This window comes from Trichosurus vulpecula, chromosome 3 (genome assembly GCF_011100635.1).
Source record: "Trichosurus vulpecula isolate mTriVul1 chromosome 3, mTriVul1.pri, whole genome shotgun sequence".
NCBI classification, from domain to species: Eukaryota; Metazoa; Chordata; class Mammalia; order Diprotodontia; family Phalangeridae; genus Trichosurus; species Trichosurus vulpecula.
The window spans coordinates 2,188,978-2,206,870 of record NC_050575.1 but is presented as its reverse complement, the minus strand read 5'-3'; the positions used below and the strand labels follow the sequence as shown (position 1 = coordinate 2,206,870).

The 17,893-nt window shown below is 37.7% G+C and overlaps 1 protein-coding gene across 1 annotated transcript in view; it reads left to right on the top strand.

Moving 5' to 3' along the window:
* Window positions 1-17,893, top strand: part of CTNNA1 (catenin alpha 1) — a 150,666-nt gene that overhangs the window by 33,553 nt on the left and 99,220 nt on the right. The window contains exons 4-7 of the mRNA XM_036751775.1: window positions 8,570-8,736; window positions 9,273-9,392; window positions 12,308-12,577; window positions 17,652-17,855. Coding sequence (XP_036607670.1) covers window positions 8,570-8,736; window positions 9,273-9,392; window positions 12,308-12,577; window positions 17,652-17,855 — 761 coding nt within the window. The remainder of the gene's footprint in view (window positions 1-8,569; window positions 8,737-9,272; window positions 9,393-12,307; window positions 12,578-17,651; window positions 17,856-17,893) is intronic.

Here is a 17,893-nt window from a genome sequence, read left to right as displayed (position 1 = left end):
TATAAATGCAACACATTTAGCTTTTAGAAAAGTCCTCGAGTATTTGAAAATACGTCATTTTCATGTTAAATTCTGTAAAATCAGTCTAGAGTGCTTTCATATGGAGTGGATGTTAACCATATTTTTAAAGTCTTCAATTAAAAATCATTGCTGTGAGGCAGTATGCAAAGTACAGAGAGTACAAAGGGATGCCTAGACGAAGTCAGAATCATTGTTCAACCTTAGCTCTGCCTCTCATAACCCATGGGACTTTTGACAAGTCACTGAACCACTGTGTACTTCACTTTGTCACATCGTTAGTCAACCAATGAATAGGCACTTAGGAAGTACCTACTATGTGCCAGGCAGCATATTTATCTGAGTAAATAAATCAATATATGAGCAAGTTATTGTAAAATGAATCTATGGAGCTTTGGTCATTTCCTCCCTTGGCTTTGCTCACCTCCAGAAATGGAAGTATAAGGATGGGGTAATTTTTCAGAGCACTTCCATGTTATTAGAAGCAATAGTTGGTTTTTTTGATAACTTACTAATAAGTAGATTCTTCACAGGTGATCAAGTTATACTGATTTTTTTTTTAAATAATGGAGATTCTTTTGTTCACTTTTGGAGTATTTATCTGGAGCTAAGACATCCCCCTCAAAAGGAATCAGGAATTCTAGAATAAGAGTGTTTTAGCCATCCAGGTGTTGGAAATCTCATGGAGCAAAAAGGTGCTTAGCTGTTGGGCCCAAGATATTTTGCAAGAGGTTTGTTGTACCTTGATGATGTTTGGAAGCTCTATTCCTCCCCTGTCTTATAGATTTAACAACTCTTTAGTCATTTTCTAAAGCAGCCTGATGTCAGGAAATAGAGAAGAAAAATTCATTGATTAAGTAGTTTTTTATTTTGAATACTAAAATTTAACACCTCACTTATGCATTGATGATCTAGGCTGACTGAATCCAAACTTCACAGAACAAATCCCCTTTATAAAAGGTTTTGTTCTGTAAAGTGTGGACTCAGTCCAAAGGCCACACCCAGGGACCTAGAAGGTCACAGGTTCCCACCCTTGTTTGTATTTCCTACTTCCTGATGTATACAATGTCACAACCTAAGTAATAAGTCAGTCTTTATTAGTTTTAGTTCTTGGGTTTAGAACTTCATCTGCTGATGCATCCTGACAATTTCTGCCTGAGGCTTAGAGAGATTATGTGAGTTACCCAGGGACCAGCCCAAGACCACCTGTCCATCCTCATCACCACCACTATGGCAGAGGCAGTGTGATCATGAGATTCATGATTTTGTGATCCTGGGCACTTCACTTAGCCGTTTTCAAAGGCTCTACATAATTTGCAAAGAAGGTGCTCACTTGCATTGGTAGAGGAGAGTTTTTTCATTTGGGAATTTCCCATGTCAGTGAATTCACCAGTCCATTCCGTCACCAAGAGCTCCCATTTACACATTTATATGGTGCTTAAAGGTTTACAGAACACTTTGCTTACAAGTGGCCCTGTGAAATGGGCAATATAGATAGGATTCCCATTTTATGGGTGTGGAAACTGAGACGAAGGGAGAGGAAATGAGTGGCATGTGGTTATATAGCTGTTAAGCGATTGGAGCCTAGGATTTCAAGTCAAGTCAGTAAACACATTTATTCATTGCAGACTGTATGCCAGACCCTGTGCTAAGTGCTAGAGCTTAGGCTATCTGACTTGTTGTTTTCTGACACCATTCTTCTCACGTCTATTTCACTGTGGCCTCTTATGTTCTTTTGCTTTCCAGGCTTCAGAATTTCTTTTGAACACCTTCCTTTTTGGGTTCCCATTTTTGCAGCTTGTCTTGGCTTTCCTGTCCCCTTTTCAGTTAAATGAGCCTAGCAGTGAATTGTAGAAGCTTTTCATTTTGTTTATTTTGTCCTTTTTGAACGTTAAGTTTGGTTTATAGCTCTTGCCAATCTTGAAGCTCTGATAGTTTAAGCAGGTAGTAAATACTCTTCATGGTCTTAGAACTTGCTTTTGAGGAGCTGTTTTGTTGACACACAATTCTTGCCTCCTAGTCTCCAAAAACTTAATCAGATGGGTGTCTCAAATTCAATGTTTTTCTTCAGAACATTGAATAAACCCAATAAGGGCCTACTATGTGCAAGGTGAGCGGTGGTGTAATATAGTGGATGGAAAGCTGGCCTTGGTTCAAGTCCTGTCTCTGACATATAACAGAGCTCTGTGTGACCCTGGGGCAAGTCAAAACACTTAACCTCTCAGCACCCTCAGCAGATCTCTAAGAGGATAGCTGTTACCAACCCACACTGGAATTTCATCACCTGAATTTGCCTATATTAGTTATAACAGATTCAGTTATTTTAAAAAATATATGCAAGGCACTGTGCCAGTTTTGGTATTTAAACATATTCAGGATAGTTTTAAAAATACCAAATTTGGATGGTTTCTCTTTGAATTCCCAGTGTAGTGAGTTTAAAAAAAAAAAGCCAAAGACATTGAGCTTTTGATTTTCTCCTTTTTATTGCCTAACTTAAGTCCATTTTACACTGAGTTTGTAGAAGCAGTTTGAGACGGAACTTAACAAGATTCTCCTTTAGAGTTACAGAGCTATATTAATTTCTCATAAAAATTTTTATTTATAGCTTTTGTTTTTACCACAATTAGATTTCTGAATATACCACCCCCTTTCATATTCAGTAAACCATTTCTTGTAATAAAAGGGAAGGGGAAAAAAGCATGTCAGAAAAATTAACCAACCCATTAGCTGAGTTTGACAATATACAGTTTCTACATCCATGGTCCCTGACCTCTGCAAAGAAAGTGGGGAGATAGATTTTTCTTATCTTTTTGGAGGGCCAACTTGGCCATTATAATTTGAGAACAATTGGAGTTTCTTTTCAGTATTCACTGTGTTTTTTTTTCTGCCTACTTCTGTATCAGTTCATATGTCTTCCCATGTTTCTTTGAAATCTTCATATTCATCTTTTTGGTAATATTCTATTTCATTCATATACCACCAAATTATCTCTGATAATGACATGATGATTTACTTAGAAGACTCCAGGGAATCTTCAGAGAAACTTAATTGAAACAAGTATTAGTTCCATTTATGCTAATTTCTCAGAAGTAGAACTTACCACCTTTTTTATTGGTCTGTAGAGCCATCAGGTTTTGATACTTTGAAAAGAAAATGATATCTCACACTTCTGGTTTTAGGATATGCTTTTCTTTGAATCCTTGAGATACAAATACAACATTAAAGAGACGTATTTTTAAAAGCATTTCGTTAGTTTTTACAATTAGGAAAGGGAAATTCTTCTGCTTCCGTGATTGTAAAGACCCAGATTGCATCATCAACAAGAGATTTGCTAAAATGGGGTTAGAAGCAGCAAAATCATTTTCCTTGTTTACATAATTTTGGATAGGAAGCTTCGTTTCTACATATATTAACGAGTCACTTTGGCGTTTTAAGAAAATATGTTAAAACTTCTTTACTTGTTTAGACTGGACAACCAAAGCTTGTAGAGAACTGTTTTCCTCCTCTCTTGCTGTATTGCGAGGCAAAAAGAAAAAAACTCTTATAAAAGAAATGTGTATAGTCGAGAAAAAAAATTGCCTATGTTGGCTATGTCCAAAAAATTATATGTTTCATTCTGCCTCTTGGGTCCATTACCCCTTGTTTGGTGGTAGGTAGCATTCTTCATCACTGGTCCTCCAGAATCGTGGCCATTTCATTGACCACCGTTCTTAAAGTTGATTGTTTTGACAATTTTGTTGTTATTGCACAGCTTTTTGGAGCGTGGTTTTGAAGAGCTTGGATCGCGAATCCATTAAACATGCCTGCCACCCAGTCATTCCCCATAACTACATATACTACATAATGTAAATGACTGGCTTTCTCATCCTCAGTAAAACTTTTGGGTGTGTTATGGGGGAAACTCAGTAAGTGAGAATTTTAGGACATGAGAAAATCAAAAGCTCAATGTCTTTGCCTTTTTTTTTTTAAACTCACTACACTGGGAATTCAAAGAGAAACCATCCAAATTTATGAATTTATGAAACATCAAATGGTTCAGTCATTGGACAAGAAAGATAGTGGTGGGATGTGAGCAATAACTTTACAGGTAAGAAGGGACAGAAGACAAGTAGCAAGTATCCACTACCATTACTATGTGAAAGATTAATCTCTTGTATTAAAATGGGGAAACATTTTTTCCCCCTGCTTCTCAGGCATGGCTTCTTTTGTGCTTTAGTTCTTCTGTAACATGGTTAAAAAAAGGTTGGAGTAGAGTGGGGGATTTCAGCTGTGTCTCAGAAGGAATGTCATCTTTTTGCTTTAGTGGAAAGGGTGCTGGATTTGAAGCCAAGAGAACCTGGGCTCAAATTTTGCCCCTGCCACTTACTGCCTGGGTGATTTTGGGCTGATCACTTAATTTCTGGTCTCTAAATTTTCTTCTCTCTAAAACAAGGATGTTGGACTTGATGAGTTCTAAGGTCCCTCTCAACTAGAATGATGTGATCTGGCGAGAATAATGGACTTGTCAGATCTTAAATTTCTAGGAAAGTACCTTTAGGATCGAGTACAAACTCAGTGCTCATTTTACAGATGAGAAAACGTGGATAGCACAGAGCAGAGTCAAGACTCCTACCCAGATCTTCTGATAGCAAATCAGTGTTCTTTCTCCTAAGCTTACAATACTGCCCCCTTTAAGAAATCATGCATCCCCACTCTGATTGAAAGTCTGAATCCCTTTCAACAATATCCTTGGTGAATAAATGATAAACCAGTCCAACAACCTCCAGTGTAAAGAAATTTACTACTTCTTGAAGCAACTCCATTTTTGGATTTCCTACTTTATGAAAGTCTTCCTTAATGAGCTGGAATCTGCCTACTTGCAGCTTATCTGGTACTAAAACAGACCTGTGGAGTTGTTCTGTCCTCCCCCCCCCATTTCTTTCACTGTTTTATCTTGTGCTTGATTTGAACTCCAAAAATTTTTAACTTTATTTTAAGTTTAGTCAAGGGAAAGCCCTGAGGGAAGGGAGTGTTGACAGTTGTGGTTTCACTGTAGATACCATAGCCCTGAGAGCTTTGTTAGGTTCTCTCTCTCTTTTTTTTTTTTTTTTTTGCTTATTGTTCAGCTGCGAAGTAGGTACAGAATAGGATTGGACTGCTTCTCAGTCCTTGCCACTGACTGTAATGCGGGGTGAGTTGTGTGCCCTAGTTTTCCAAGTGGTATGTATATAGGTTCATATTTTGACACTTTAGGAGGAAATGTCTTTTATAAAAGAGGTGAGAGCCACCAGTGTCATATTTCATATCCTTCCCTCTATAATGTAGTTTTTTTATTCTCAAACCATTGAATACCCCTAAAAATCAATTGTATTAATCTGTGTCAATAATCCTCTGGGATTGGAAGAAGTGGTAGGGGGCAAACATTTATTAAGCATGTTTAATCCTTGTTTAGAGAATAGAACAAATGATATGGGGTTGTTTTAACCCATCATCCAATGCCTGTCTCTCTTTACCCTCTTTCTTTTTCACTGCTATTATCATAAGCCTGAGGCATCAGAGGAATGGGATGTTGTGATTGCTGTCTTCAAAGTCAAGAAGACCTGGGTTCAAGTCCTGCCTCTGAAACAGTGTGATTGTGGACAAATGACATAACCTCTCAGTGCTGTAGGTGACTCCCTAAAACTCATTGTAAAGACGATGCATACCCACTACATTGGTAGAGGAAGTTTCCTTACCTGGGAGTTCCACACACCAGTGAAACCACAGGGCAGTCTCTATACCTAATACCATCTGTCAGCCATGAAAATAAAATATGAATTCCCAGTGTACCCAGGAGCTTAAGAAAAGGAGAGGAAGGCAGAATTTTCATTCATTCTGCTGTGTTCTACTCTCATTTTGATTGAGTTTCCATTAAAGGGTTAGTTTGGCTCCGGTTGACAAGGGGAACAGGAGAAGCTAAAAGGGGGATTGAGAAGGAGATGAAACCAATCAATTTTGGGGCAGAATGACTTTATCTGTAAAGTTTTCAAATAAAGTTACTGTGAATGATCTCGTTCCTTCTCCCCCTCCCCCGATGGTTCCCTTTCCAGAGGACACTACCATTGTTAACCCAGGTTCGCAATCCCGAAGTTATCCTTAGCTCTTCCTTTGCCTTAACCTACCCTTCCTATCTAGTCAGTTTTTGAGGATCGTCAGTCCTATGTCAACAACCTCTCTTTTGTTGGTCCTCATCACCTCACACCCAGACTGTCACAGCAGCCTCTTGTCTCCTTGCTTCTGCTACTTCCCTCTCCGGTGTTTCTTCTGTGTCTCTGGAAATAATAAAAACAAACTTTCCTAAACAAAGACCTGACCGTATCAGTCCTCTACCCAAAAGTCTTCAGTATCTCTTATTTCTAGAATTAAATCGTGGCTTCCTAGCTTGGCATTTTAAAGCCTGTACAATGTGGCTTCTAGCTGTTGTAGATTTTTTCATTTTATTTCCCTGCATACATTTGGTGTTCTGACTAAATTGGACTTCTCCCTGTGCCCTAAACTCGACATAACATGTGTGTACCTTCATACGGGCTTTCCTTTTTCTAGAATTCATTCTCTCTTCTACACTTTCTTCTTTTAAGGCTCAGCTCAGCTGCTTCCTCATAAAAGAAGCCTTTCCTGATTTTCATCTCCTTCCTGAAATTTTGTTGTTGGTTTGTTTGTGTGTGTGTGTGTGTGTGTGTGTGTGTGTGTGTGTCTACGTGTTTCATTGCCCCCTTTCCCATCCTAGTAGAATGTAAATCATGTAAGGATAAGGCCTGGACCATTTCCTTTTTGTCCAGTGTCTCGTACATAATTTATTTTTTAATCGAATTATATTAGGTCCCATTCAACACAGGTCCTCTGATCCAAATCCAATCATTACTGCTACTATTTAGGCTTATTTCTTAACCACTAAACTTCTTAGAGAACTGGTTGATAGGAAACTAGTAAAGACAGTTTTTTCTTTTTTTTTTTTTAAAAAAACCTTACTTATTTTATTCTGAACTTAAGAAATCAAACGAGAACATTTCCATAACGTGCAGAATAGGAAAAAAAAGATGATTATACGTGAAACTAGAAGTCCTTTATGTACAATTTGCTGTTCCTTTTAAATATATACTAAAGTTATCTTGTACCTTTTTCTTCCCCCTCCCACCCATGGCTACCATTAGACATATATATATATGTGTGTGTATATATACATATATACACATATATGTGTGTGGATAGATATAAAACCACTCTATACCTACTTTTATTTATCAGTTCTGTCTGTGAACTCAGTGTCTTCCTTCACATGTCCTTTGTAGTCAGTTTGGGTACTCAGGATGCAAGGAAGGCATTGTTTTTGTGTACACCTCCAGTGATACAGACGTGTTGAAATGGACCTTTATCCCAACCCTCGTGTGAACCATGTTAATTTGTGAATGAAGGAATGAGTAAATGAAAAGCACTTACAAAGTTCACAAATGAAATAAATAAGAGTCCTTAGTGAAGGATAGCAGATTCTTTTATTAAAACTAAAACATTTTTGCACTTAAGGATACCAGGACAGATTTTGGTCTAAAAGCCTTTTGAGGTAAGTGTTGGCTAGCTTACAAAGCATTTATAAATGAGTTAATTTAATCTTAGCAAATAATAATTCTGCAAAAAAATTAATATGTGAACCCAAGGGGGGGAAATTTTGCTTTGTATAGATGTTGTGCAGCTGAATTTGATAGGCTGTGTCAAAGCTTTCCTCCATTTAGCTCTGAACTAGTCTACCTCAGAACTCTTACCTAAATTTGTGTTATTAGTAAGTTGAACCATAGGGATTCATTTGGAGGTAGCCAGACAAGGAGAGGAAGAAGAGAAGGGGTAGTGAAACCATGGTTTTCTAAGTGTATGATATATATGGTTCGCATTGTATCTGTTAATTTATTCAGCAAGCATTTACTAAGCACCTGCTTTGTGCTAGGCTTAGGAGAAGTTCCTTGCTAGAGGGTGGGGATGGGGAAAGGACAATAGATACACAGTTATGTGGGGGAAAGCCTTTTGGGCTCTGGGGATTAGAAAAGGCCAAATAACTGTAGCCCCTGTTCTCCAACCTTCTGGGATAAATTTTGTGAACTTGGGTAGCTTAGTTCCTTAGCAGCCTACAGTATGTCCCCTGTCCTAAAAAAAGCCTTGGATTATAAGGCGGAAAACCTCCATTCAGATCCCATCTTTGTGATTGGTACCAGCTCTGTGGTCTTGTTCAGAGCCTTCCCTGGGCCTTAATTTCCTTTTCTGTAAGATGAGAGGGTTGGACTGGATGACCATAAAGGCCCTTCCAATGCTAAATGAGGTGCCAATTTTGCTAGCAAAAACGACTTGGCATATGCCAACAAGGGGAAGATGGACAGACAGATAGATATAGTGGGTTGCAGAGGCTGGACAGCTCTAAAATCCTTGTTCAAATGTCATGCTAGCTTATTGTAGAAATTTTTTATTTAGAAATGAAATTTTTAGAAAGTGTTTGTTATCATCTAAATCTGCTCCACTTAAATGTTTACTTTTCTGACTCTTATAATAGGTGATCTAATGAAGAGTGCCTCTGGAGAATTTGCAGATGACCCCTGTTCTTCAGTGAAGCGTGGCAACATGGTGCGAGCTGCCCGCTCCCTGCTCTCAGCTGTTACCCGGTTGCTTATTTTGGCCGACATGGCAGATGTCTACAAATTGCTTGTTCAGCTGAAAGTTGTAAGTGCCATGCACCTTTTTGTAGTGTGATATAGTATTAAAGCTGTTGGTTGGTGGCTCAGCAAGAGAGAGGAGAAAATACATTTCATCATCTCTTAACCACTTAGTTGGTTCTTGCCACGTGCTAGCCTGGAATGTGCTTCATTTCCAGTTCATCCTCTACTCCAAATCTATCACTTTATGATTTTTCTGCTTAAGTATTTAACTCAGTCGTGTTATAGCATAAACGAAATGGCCACAGTAATATTTGAGGTTCATCCTCTTTGGCAGGTAGGAGTCTTAGTTCCTGGAATTGAAAAATCTCAAATAATTGAAATTTCATGTGTTTTGAGTAGAGGAAATAAAGCATTCTCTCTGGGAAAAACCTAAAACTTACTGTCTTTCATGTAGTAGATGCTTTATAAATATCGAATTGTGACAGCAAAAACATTGACTAGACTTTGGATAGCTGTTCATTTTGAGAGCTATTAAAAGCGGTCTGAAAATTCTAAGACACTGGATTAACTGCTAACTTGAGCTATTTGCATGTTTTGCAGGTGGAAGATGGTATCTTGAAACTTAGAAATGCGGGCACAGAGCAAGATTTAGGCATACAGTATAAAGCCCTAAAACCTGAAGTGGATAAGTTGAACATTATGGCAGCCAAAAGGCAACAGGTAAAATGATTGTGTGTGTGTTGAAAAGTACTTTATGTTATTAGCCAGCTTTGCCTTTTTTTCTGAAGGTGTCATGACTAGTACGCGTATTTAATAAACATCCTTTTGTTACTGTGCTAGTAATAGAGCTGTAGTTGAGTCTAATTCATTTTAGGTTACTGTGCTATCATCTATCTATCTATCTATTTATGCCAGTTTCACTTTAATTATCCCAACAATTTCAGACAAAGAATATGACTAGAGATGGAGCAGTGGTAGGAATTGAGGCATACTCATTAGTCATTCATCTGAATAGATACTTGGGTTGTGATTGAAATTGGTTATATTGGGATAACATCAACAAAAAACAGCTTTTTTTTTATGGAAAATGTTTTGCTACTCTTGAAGGACACCTGTCAATAGATCATTTGGAGAGCACAATAAGCAGAACATGAGCAGATATTTCTGTTTGTCAAAGCAGGCCCTAAGGGCTTTACAGCTTTTGGAGTTTGGCTTCTTTTTCTTTGTGTCCTATGGGGCGGATGTGCATAATACTCTCAACATGCATGAACCCTAGCTAGCTTCTGCTGAGAGATTTTGGCAGTCTGAATGGTTATCCTAATAGTCAGTATTTGTCTTTCCTTATAAAGCAGCTGGTTATTTTTAATTTTTATGACGCAGTAAGTTAGAGATTCCCTTTTCTCCCCACAGCTGATAAAATTTAGTAGTATCTCTGTCAGTGAACAGACAAGTCACAGTGTTAACTTGTAGCATTTTCTAATGCTACAAAACAGGGTTACATCTCATATGGACTGATCACATACCATGGAACAGTGATTTATTTAGGTTCAACAAATTGCTCAACTAATAGAGTTAGGGTCTTTGTGCATTTAGATTGAGTTCCTCTGATGTTCTTGATTTAAAAATGTTAAATACACTTTCTATTTGCTCAGTTTGGTTGTTCCCCAGAAGAAATTTCATTTCAGCATATAAAACCAATGCATAAGTCCAACCTGGTGGAGTTCTCATTTAATCCTTTAAGTTATGTGCTGAATGCTTTTAATGTCATAACACATGAATAAGTGAGAGAAATGTCAGTTACGCTATTAAAGTAAAGATTGGTGGGGGTGGTTTTACTATTGTAAAATATCGTCTGGTCCTTTTGGTGAATTATGAAGTCTTGCAAACTGTTTGATTAAAGAAGAATCTTAACTTGGCTATTGTGCATTTTTGTGAAGTTATATAACATAAATCACTTGAGGGGAAAATAGAAATGGCCAAATATCTCAAATGTTATTTGAGAACTTGAGTGTCCAGTATTATGGCTTACCTAGAGTGGCCTACCTTGTACCAGGAAAAATTTCAGCTTTTCCTATCCTAGAAAACATGGTGGCAAACTTCTCAGAAAGTCCTTTAGTAGTGTAAGCTTTTAAAAAACATGCAGAACAATTACCTAAGGACCAGCCATTTTTGAATTGAAATTATTACCAAATTCTGCAAATCTATTCTTATTTACAAAACCATGGCCTGCTGTTCTTTCGCTATAGGGCATTTGGAATGCTTTCAGCTATTAAGTGCAAATTAAAATGCCAAATGAGTAAGTATTTTTGAGGGAAATTGTAAGTTGATACACTGAATAAACTAAGAGATCTGTACAAACTCTTGAAAGAGGAAAATGGTATCATGTGAAGACTTTAGAGATATTAACCACTAGTTAATCAGATCAGACTTATAATTGAATGACTTTGGCTTTGTAAAATCTGGCTTTCTTTTCCTTTCCTTTCCTCTCTTTCCTTTTCTTTCTTTTTTTAAACTATATGTATGAAGGTTATGATAACAGGTTTAAATTTGTACCCTTGGACTTATATATTGACAATATATTTGAATCCTAGAAACTAGTTCAACCTCCCATTCTTGTTTCATCTGTGAACTATTATTTTTAATAGAGGCCACATTCATTAGAAATTTTATTTCACTAAGAAATTGTTGAAACACATTAGACATACAGAATTGTCTCCTTGGATATATTTTTTAAAATTATTCTTACTGGCCCTGATCATAGAACTTTTTGGTTGTAGAGGGATCTCAGAGGTCATCTTGTCTAGCCTTCTGCATTAGCTGTACAGTAAGGTAGTCAGTAAACATTATTAAGTGCCTACTACTGTGCCTAAGCAGTGGATCTACAAAGAAAGGCCGTTACCCCTCCTCAGTGAGCTCACAGTCATAAAAGGCTCAGGAAGGCTGGAGAAAGGGTGTGATGAAGTCTAGGAGTGCAGCCAAGTAGGAAATGATGAGGTGGGTTCCCTGGCCCTCTCCTTAAATAATCTGGGACCCTCAGCTGTCTTCTGTCAGAGAGAAATTAAGTCCTTTTCTCTCTGTACCAGTACTTTCTTTCTTGAACTCTTCAAATACACCATATGCTCTTTCATGTAATTGTTTATCTTTGTACTTACATTCAATTAGATTATAAGACACCCAAGTGCAGGGATTTATAGTATCTTTTAAACTCTTTGCATTTACAGCACTTAACATAGTTCTCTGCACATTGTAGTCATTTAGTATTAAGGCTAGAAGGGCAGTAATTTAAATCATTTAAATGCTTAACGGCAGTTGTAGAACAGGGGTAGTTGGGGGAGCAAGGTGAATTTGACTTTAGATCCACCTAAGTAGAATTTAAGAAGCATCAAATGGTTTATAAAAGTTTCACTTCCATGTACTTAGTGACCATTTTTTTGGCTGATTGAACTACCAGTTTGGCTTGTTTATGGAGTAAAAGTGGATCCCCAAAGTGACTTGTTGGTTTAGTCCACCTGCCCCCTCATTTTCAAGCTCATCTTATGATGAATACTGTTATTTACATCAAATTAATAAATGGTTTTTAGGAACAAAATGTGTACAGATAATAATTGTCCATTTAAAAAAATTCACTCTTGCAGGAATTGAAAGACGTGGGCCATCGAGATCAAATGGCTGCAGCCAGAGGAATACTGCAGAAAAACATTCCAATATTGTATACAGCTGCCCAGGCCTGCCTTCAGCACCCTGATGTAGCTGCTTATAAAGCTAATAGGGACTTGATATACAAACAGTTGCAACAAGCTGTTACTGGAATCTCCAATGCAGCCCAAGCCACAGCTTCTGATGATGCCTCCCAGCAACAGGGTGGAGGAGGAGGAGAACTGGCGTATGCACTCAATAACTTTGATGTAAGTTACATTATGAAAAGGAAAATTAGGACTGCTGCTGCTCAAATAAACTTTCTTTTCAAAAGGGAGACTAGCAGGCATTCTGGGGTCACATGATGGAGATGTTCATGAATATAACTGTAGTCTTAAATAGAAAGAAGTGCTTATGAAAATCAGTTTACTTGATCCTGCCTTAGCCTGTTAGATTAAGTATCTTTATTTTTTGAAGATTCTTTATGAGTTAAAGCTGATTCCATTTTTCTAGGTTTGTATTGCCTGTGAGGTCAGCTCATATTTAGGAGAACAAGATGAGTTATTTGTAAGTTAATCTGCCTAGAAACATTTATCCTCTCAGTGACAAGATGAGAGTATCATATCATCTGACGTTAATCAAGTAGAAGCAGATATCGGGGGTCAGAACATTCGGCGCAGCGCTTCAAAGCAGTGTTTTCTAAATGCTGCTTCACATCCCTTGCGGGTGGCCGCTTTAACAGGGGCCATTAGCATTACATTTTTATGCACCTTTCTTACTTCTGCTCTTGAGGCAGCAGGTAGGTTCCAAAAAAAAATCTATTCCCATTTTTCCATCGTCTCCCAAATCACCTGAGCTCTGGTGCATAGTTACTTTTACTTCTGTAGCATTTTCCTGCCAGTGCCCTTGAGAGGTATACTGCAAATGTTATCTGCGTTTTATGTGAGGAACCTGAGATCAAGGGAGGGATCGGATGCCAGAATCAAACCAAAGTTTTCTGACTTCTACATCGTGCCTGCCTGCCTGGTTTTGTTTATATGACCATTAGCTTGCCTTGAAGTTGTATGACCTTATGGGAGTCATTTCTTGGGTCTCATTTTTCTTGTTTCTTACGGGAACTAGTTTAAGATTATGTCTGAATTCACTTTTAAGTCAGTTTGGCGCCGGAATCGGAATAGTGGGCAGAATTTTTATTGGCTTTTATTGGCCTTTTTTTCCTTCCCTGCTTGTTTACATGGGTGCTTGCTTACTTACACCATAAGCGTAAAATCTTCAATAATTATTCTTGAAGCCCTTAATAGTAAATAATTTTAATCATTGAAAATTGCGATGATAAATTCTACACGTCAGCTGGCCCTCTTGTCAGCTCGTCGTAGGATCAGGTCATCGTAGAAATTAGGTCTGAAAGGAACCTTAGTGTCCACTTACCTCAACTTCCTTATATTATCCAGGAGGAACCTGAGACATTAAGTTACTTGGCCAGAGTCATGGAAGTACCTATGTAGCATGATCAGCATTTGAGTCTAGCACCTCTGATTCTAAATCCTTCATTCTTCCCACTGTACTAAATCAGCTCTCCTGATTTAATTGTAAGCTTGTCTTCCAGTTTAAAATATATAGTTCTGTTTAGCAGTAAAAATAGCCTACTGCTTCAAGTAAATAATACCCATTAGTAAGTTCTTTACTGCTCTGGGCCTCAGTTTCCTCACTTATGAAATAACAGGGTTGTAATAATGATGATCTCTAACCTTTTAGTCATGAGGCTATTGATTCTGTTACTGCTTGAATTCCAGAGGCACGTCATACTGATTGCCAGTTATCATAATACAGTTTTATTTGGATTGATTCCATAATAACTTCATTTGTTAAGAAAACATGACCAGATAAATTGTGGAGTTAAAGAGTCTGCCTTTCAGTTTTTAAACTGTAGAACCTTTTGACTGAAGAGAAGGGGGAAAGGTGTCCATGCTGGAAAACAGAAAAAGTTTTTGAGCATTTCATTTGATTAAAACAATTGAAGTGGGATTTTGTCAAGAGTCATGGCCCCTTCAGTTAAGAATGTAAGCAAATATTTACATAATCATATAAGCATGTATATATGTGATTATATAAACATTAGGGGCATTTGCTCTCCTGAGGAAATTAGAAATCGTTAATAGGTGCTCTGCACCTGACCGTACTGGCCTGTGACTAGATCTCAGCAGGTAGCTTCTGCTGAATGCCATTAATCTTGGTGCTGATGATTTGGTCCGTCCCTTAGGTTGTGCTACATTTACTTTGAGGAGGGCAAAGGAAATTTTGCTGCATGTGATTTATTATGGCAAATGAAACAGTAATGATACTTCCTTGGACTGGTACATTGGCAAGATTTATTTCCTGATATTATGAGGTGTCTAAAAAGTCCTGCTCTGATGTTTCATCATGGTATAGAGGTGATTTTAGGTTCTTGAAGGTTATGCCAGTGGACCATGAGCTCTTGGAGGTGCTACCCCACAAGACAGGCATTGAGTATGGTCCTAAGAAAAAACTGATTCTGTTTTCTGAGGGTCAGCCCAGCTTAGGTTAGCCTCACCAGCATCACCTCTCACTGCGTGCCAAGTCCAGCCAAGTGTTTCCCAAGGAACTTTTGGTTTTCATTAGCTAAATTTTTGTATAAAAGTATTATGATCAGTGTTGATGTTATTTCTGTCATATTATCCATTTTTCATTATTAATTACCCATTCAAAAATAGTTCAGGATTAAGATGTTACAATTACATGCCATTTTTTCTTCCTCATTATTATTTTACATTCTAGCTGCTTACTAATTCTGATGTTTCCTTAAATAAGTCAGTGGTGTGTCTGTACACAGAAACATGATTTGAGAGTGACTCTCATATCAAAACAAGTCCTTTACTGTCTGTTAAAATATAAGCAACTTTACTTTTTAAAGTTATTCAACGCTTGCCGTTTCCTGCATCTAATGATTCTTTTCCGAAAGGGAGTATTTATGATGAAAAGACATGAAATTTCTGGAAACCAGACCTAAGCATTATGCTTCTCTCATTCTTTTTCTCTGACCCATGCTTTCAGACATATTTGTCACCATCCTTACCTATTCAAAGAAGACGAAAATGTCAAAGTGGATGTCAATTAGATATGGAGAATTTTAACTGCCAAATTACCCTCACAGAGGTCTTTTTGCCAATACTTATGAGCATGGCAGTAACTACTAAATACCATATAAAATTATGGTTCTTTCTGTGCAGGATGAAACAAATTTTGCCAATTCTTTCCTTTGCCTCTATAAGGAATACCTGTGTGCTATCTTCCCACTTAGCTGTTTGTAGACAAGATTGATAAGATACAACTCTCTAATATTATTTTCACTTACTGGTCATTGAACACAGTTCTCACATTTAGAGCATATAAAAACTGTGATTTCTAGAGCCCTCTATCCTCCTTTTCCACCACTCCATTACTATCACTGCCAAGTGGAAGGAGGCTACATAAAACTGGGGTTTATTTTGTATTTTATGGGTTGCAATGACCAACTAACTCACCACCAAGATTGATGAACCTAGAGGTTTATTTCAATAGTATGCAGTCAGTCGACAAGCATTTTTTCAGTGATTATGATGTACCTTGCACTGGGCTATGTTCTGAGGATATGAAGAAATGCCTCTCAAGCAGACCAAATTTGAACGGAGGAGACAATATGTAAAACAAATCTGTCCATATAAGACAGGTATAGGGCAAATTACAGGTAACCTCAGGAAAGCCACTTGCATTAAGGGGAAAGACTTTTTGTTGAGACTTGAAGCTGGGGAGGAAATTCAGGTTAGCTGAAATTTGAAGGAAAACAAATCAAGAGGTAGAGGTGAGGATGGAGAAAATTCCATTCATGGGAAACAGCTAATGAAAACATATGGACGCAGAACACAACATTTCTTATGTGAAGAACTGAGAAGTGACTTGATTTCCTTTGAAAAGGAAAGACCATAGATTTGGCTAGTAAAGTACCGTAGAGATCATTCAATCCAGGTTCCTCATTTTACTCCTATTAGTATATAAGCTCATTGAGGTCAGGGGGCTAGTATTTGCCTTTCTTTGTATCCCTAGCTCTTAGTATAGAGCCTGGCATAGTAAGTACTTAATAAATGTTTAGTAATAAATGATATATTTTATTATAATATGATTATTATAATATAATGTAACATAACATGATAATAAGTGCTTGTTGATTGAGGCCAAGAGAGATTAAGTGACTTGCCCAAGGTCATGTCAGTATTTGTTAGCAGAGCTTTTATTTGAACCCAGATCTTCCAGATTCCCTTAGAGCCTTCCTGCCTGCCTGCCACCTGCTTGACATTTCTCTAAACCTGTGTATTGAATAGCAGGCTCCTCTGAGACCAATAGTTTTGAAAACTTTTTTTTTCCTTCAACATGACCAAAACTCAAGAATGTACATACTGTGAAATATTATTCTCAATGCAAAACTGACTTCCTTAATATACAAATCATTTGGTACCACAGTAAGGATGCGCTTCATTGGACCGTGTTTGCAAAGCATTTTCCAAATTCTTTATTTATAAACAAGTTTCCTGCCCTTGAAGCACTTCAAATCTAATCATACAAAAGAACTAGGTAACACACTAGGAGTGGAAATAAAAAGCTGGAAGGAATTTGAAGGAGTGAGGAGATCCGTGGGCTAGAATAGAGGTTGGTCTGAGACCAAATTTGAGACCTAAAGACAGGCTTCAAAATTCTCTGTTGTTAAACTATCGATACGTTAACCATAAAGTAAATGGATTTTATTCTGAAACTGCCTTTTGAGTCAGTAAGATTTGGGGGGTGATTATTTGAGAAACATAGTCCATCCGATGTTGCATAGCCAAGCTTGCTATGTACAGTTCCTACCTCGGCACTTTTATAGGTTCAAGAGAAAACCAACCCACTTTCCTTGTTTGCTTACGATGAAGTTATCATTGGACAGCTTTAATGGTTAGCATTGTACAGGTGGACTCGTAGGTAACTCAAGAGTTCAGTAGTTTGCATTTGATTTAGGTTGACATATTTGCACCTGTTTTTTCTGTAACGTGCCTCATGGAGGCCAAGTTTTACTAAGTTGTTGGTTTGCAGTACTTAGAAAGTATGAACTGCCAGTTGAACACAGCTCATCATTATGTGGGATTATCCCTGGAAATGTTACCTTCAATCTGTCATGAAGTATAAATTTCCTCCATCTGTTTGACTGTTGGTACGCTTATCAAATTGTAACCAAAGTTTTTCTTATTTTGTCTTGGAAAAAATCAAGGTAATGGTATAGTTACAGGTAGTAGATAACAATCTTTTCTTTTCCAGAAACAAATCATCGTTGACCCTCTGAGCTTCAGTGAAGAGCGTTTCAGACCTTCTCTTGAGGAACGCCTGGAGAGTATCATCAGTGGAGCAGCCCTAATGGCAGATTCATCTTGTACTCGTGACGATCGGCGGGAGCGTATTGTTGCAGAGTGCAATGCAGTTCGACAGGCCTTACAGGATCTTCTTTCTGAATACATGGGGAATGTAAGTATGAGAGTTTGAGTTGTCTTTAGGGATTTTTA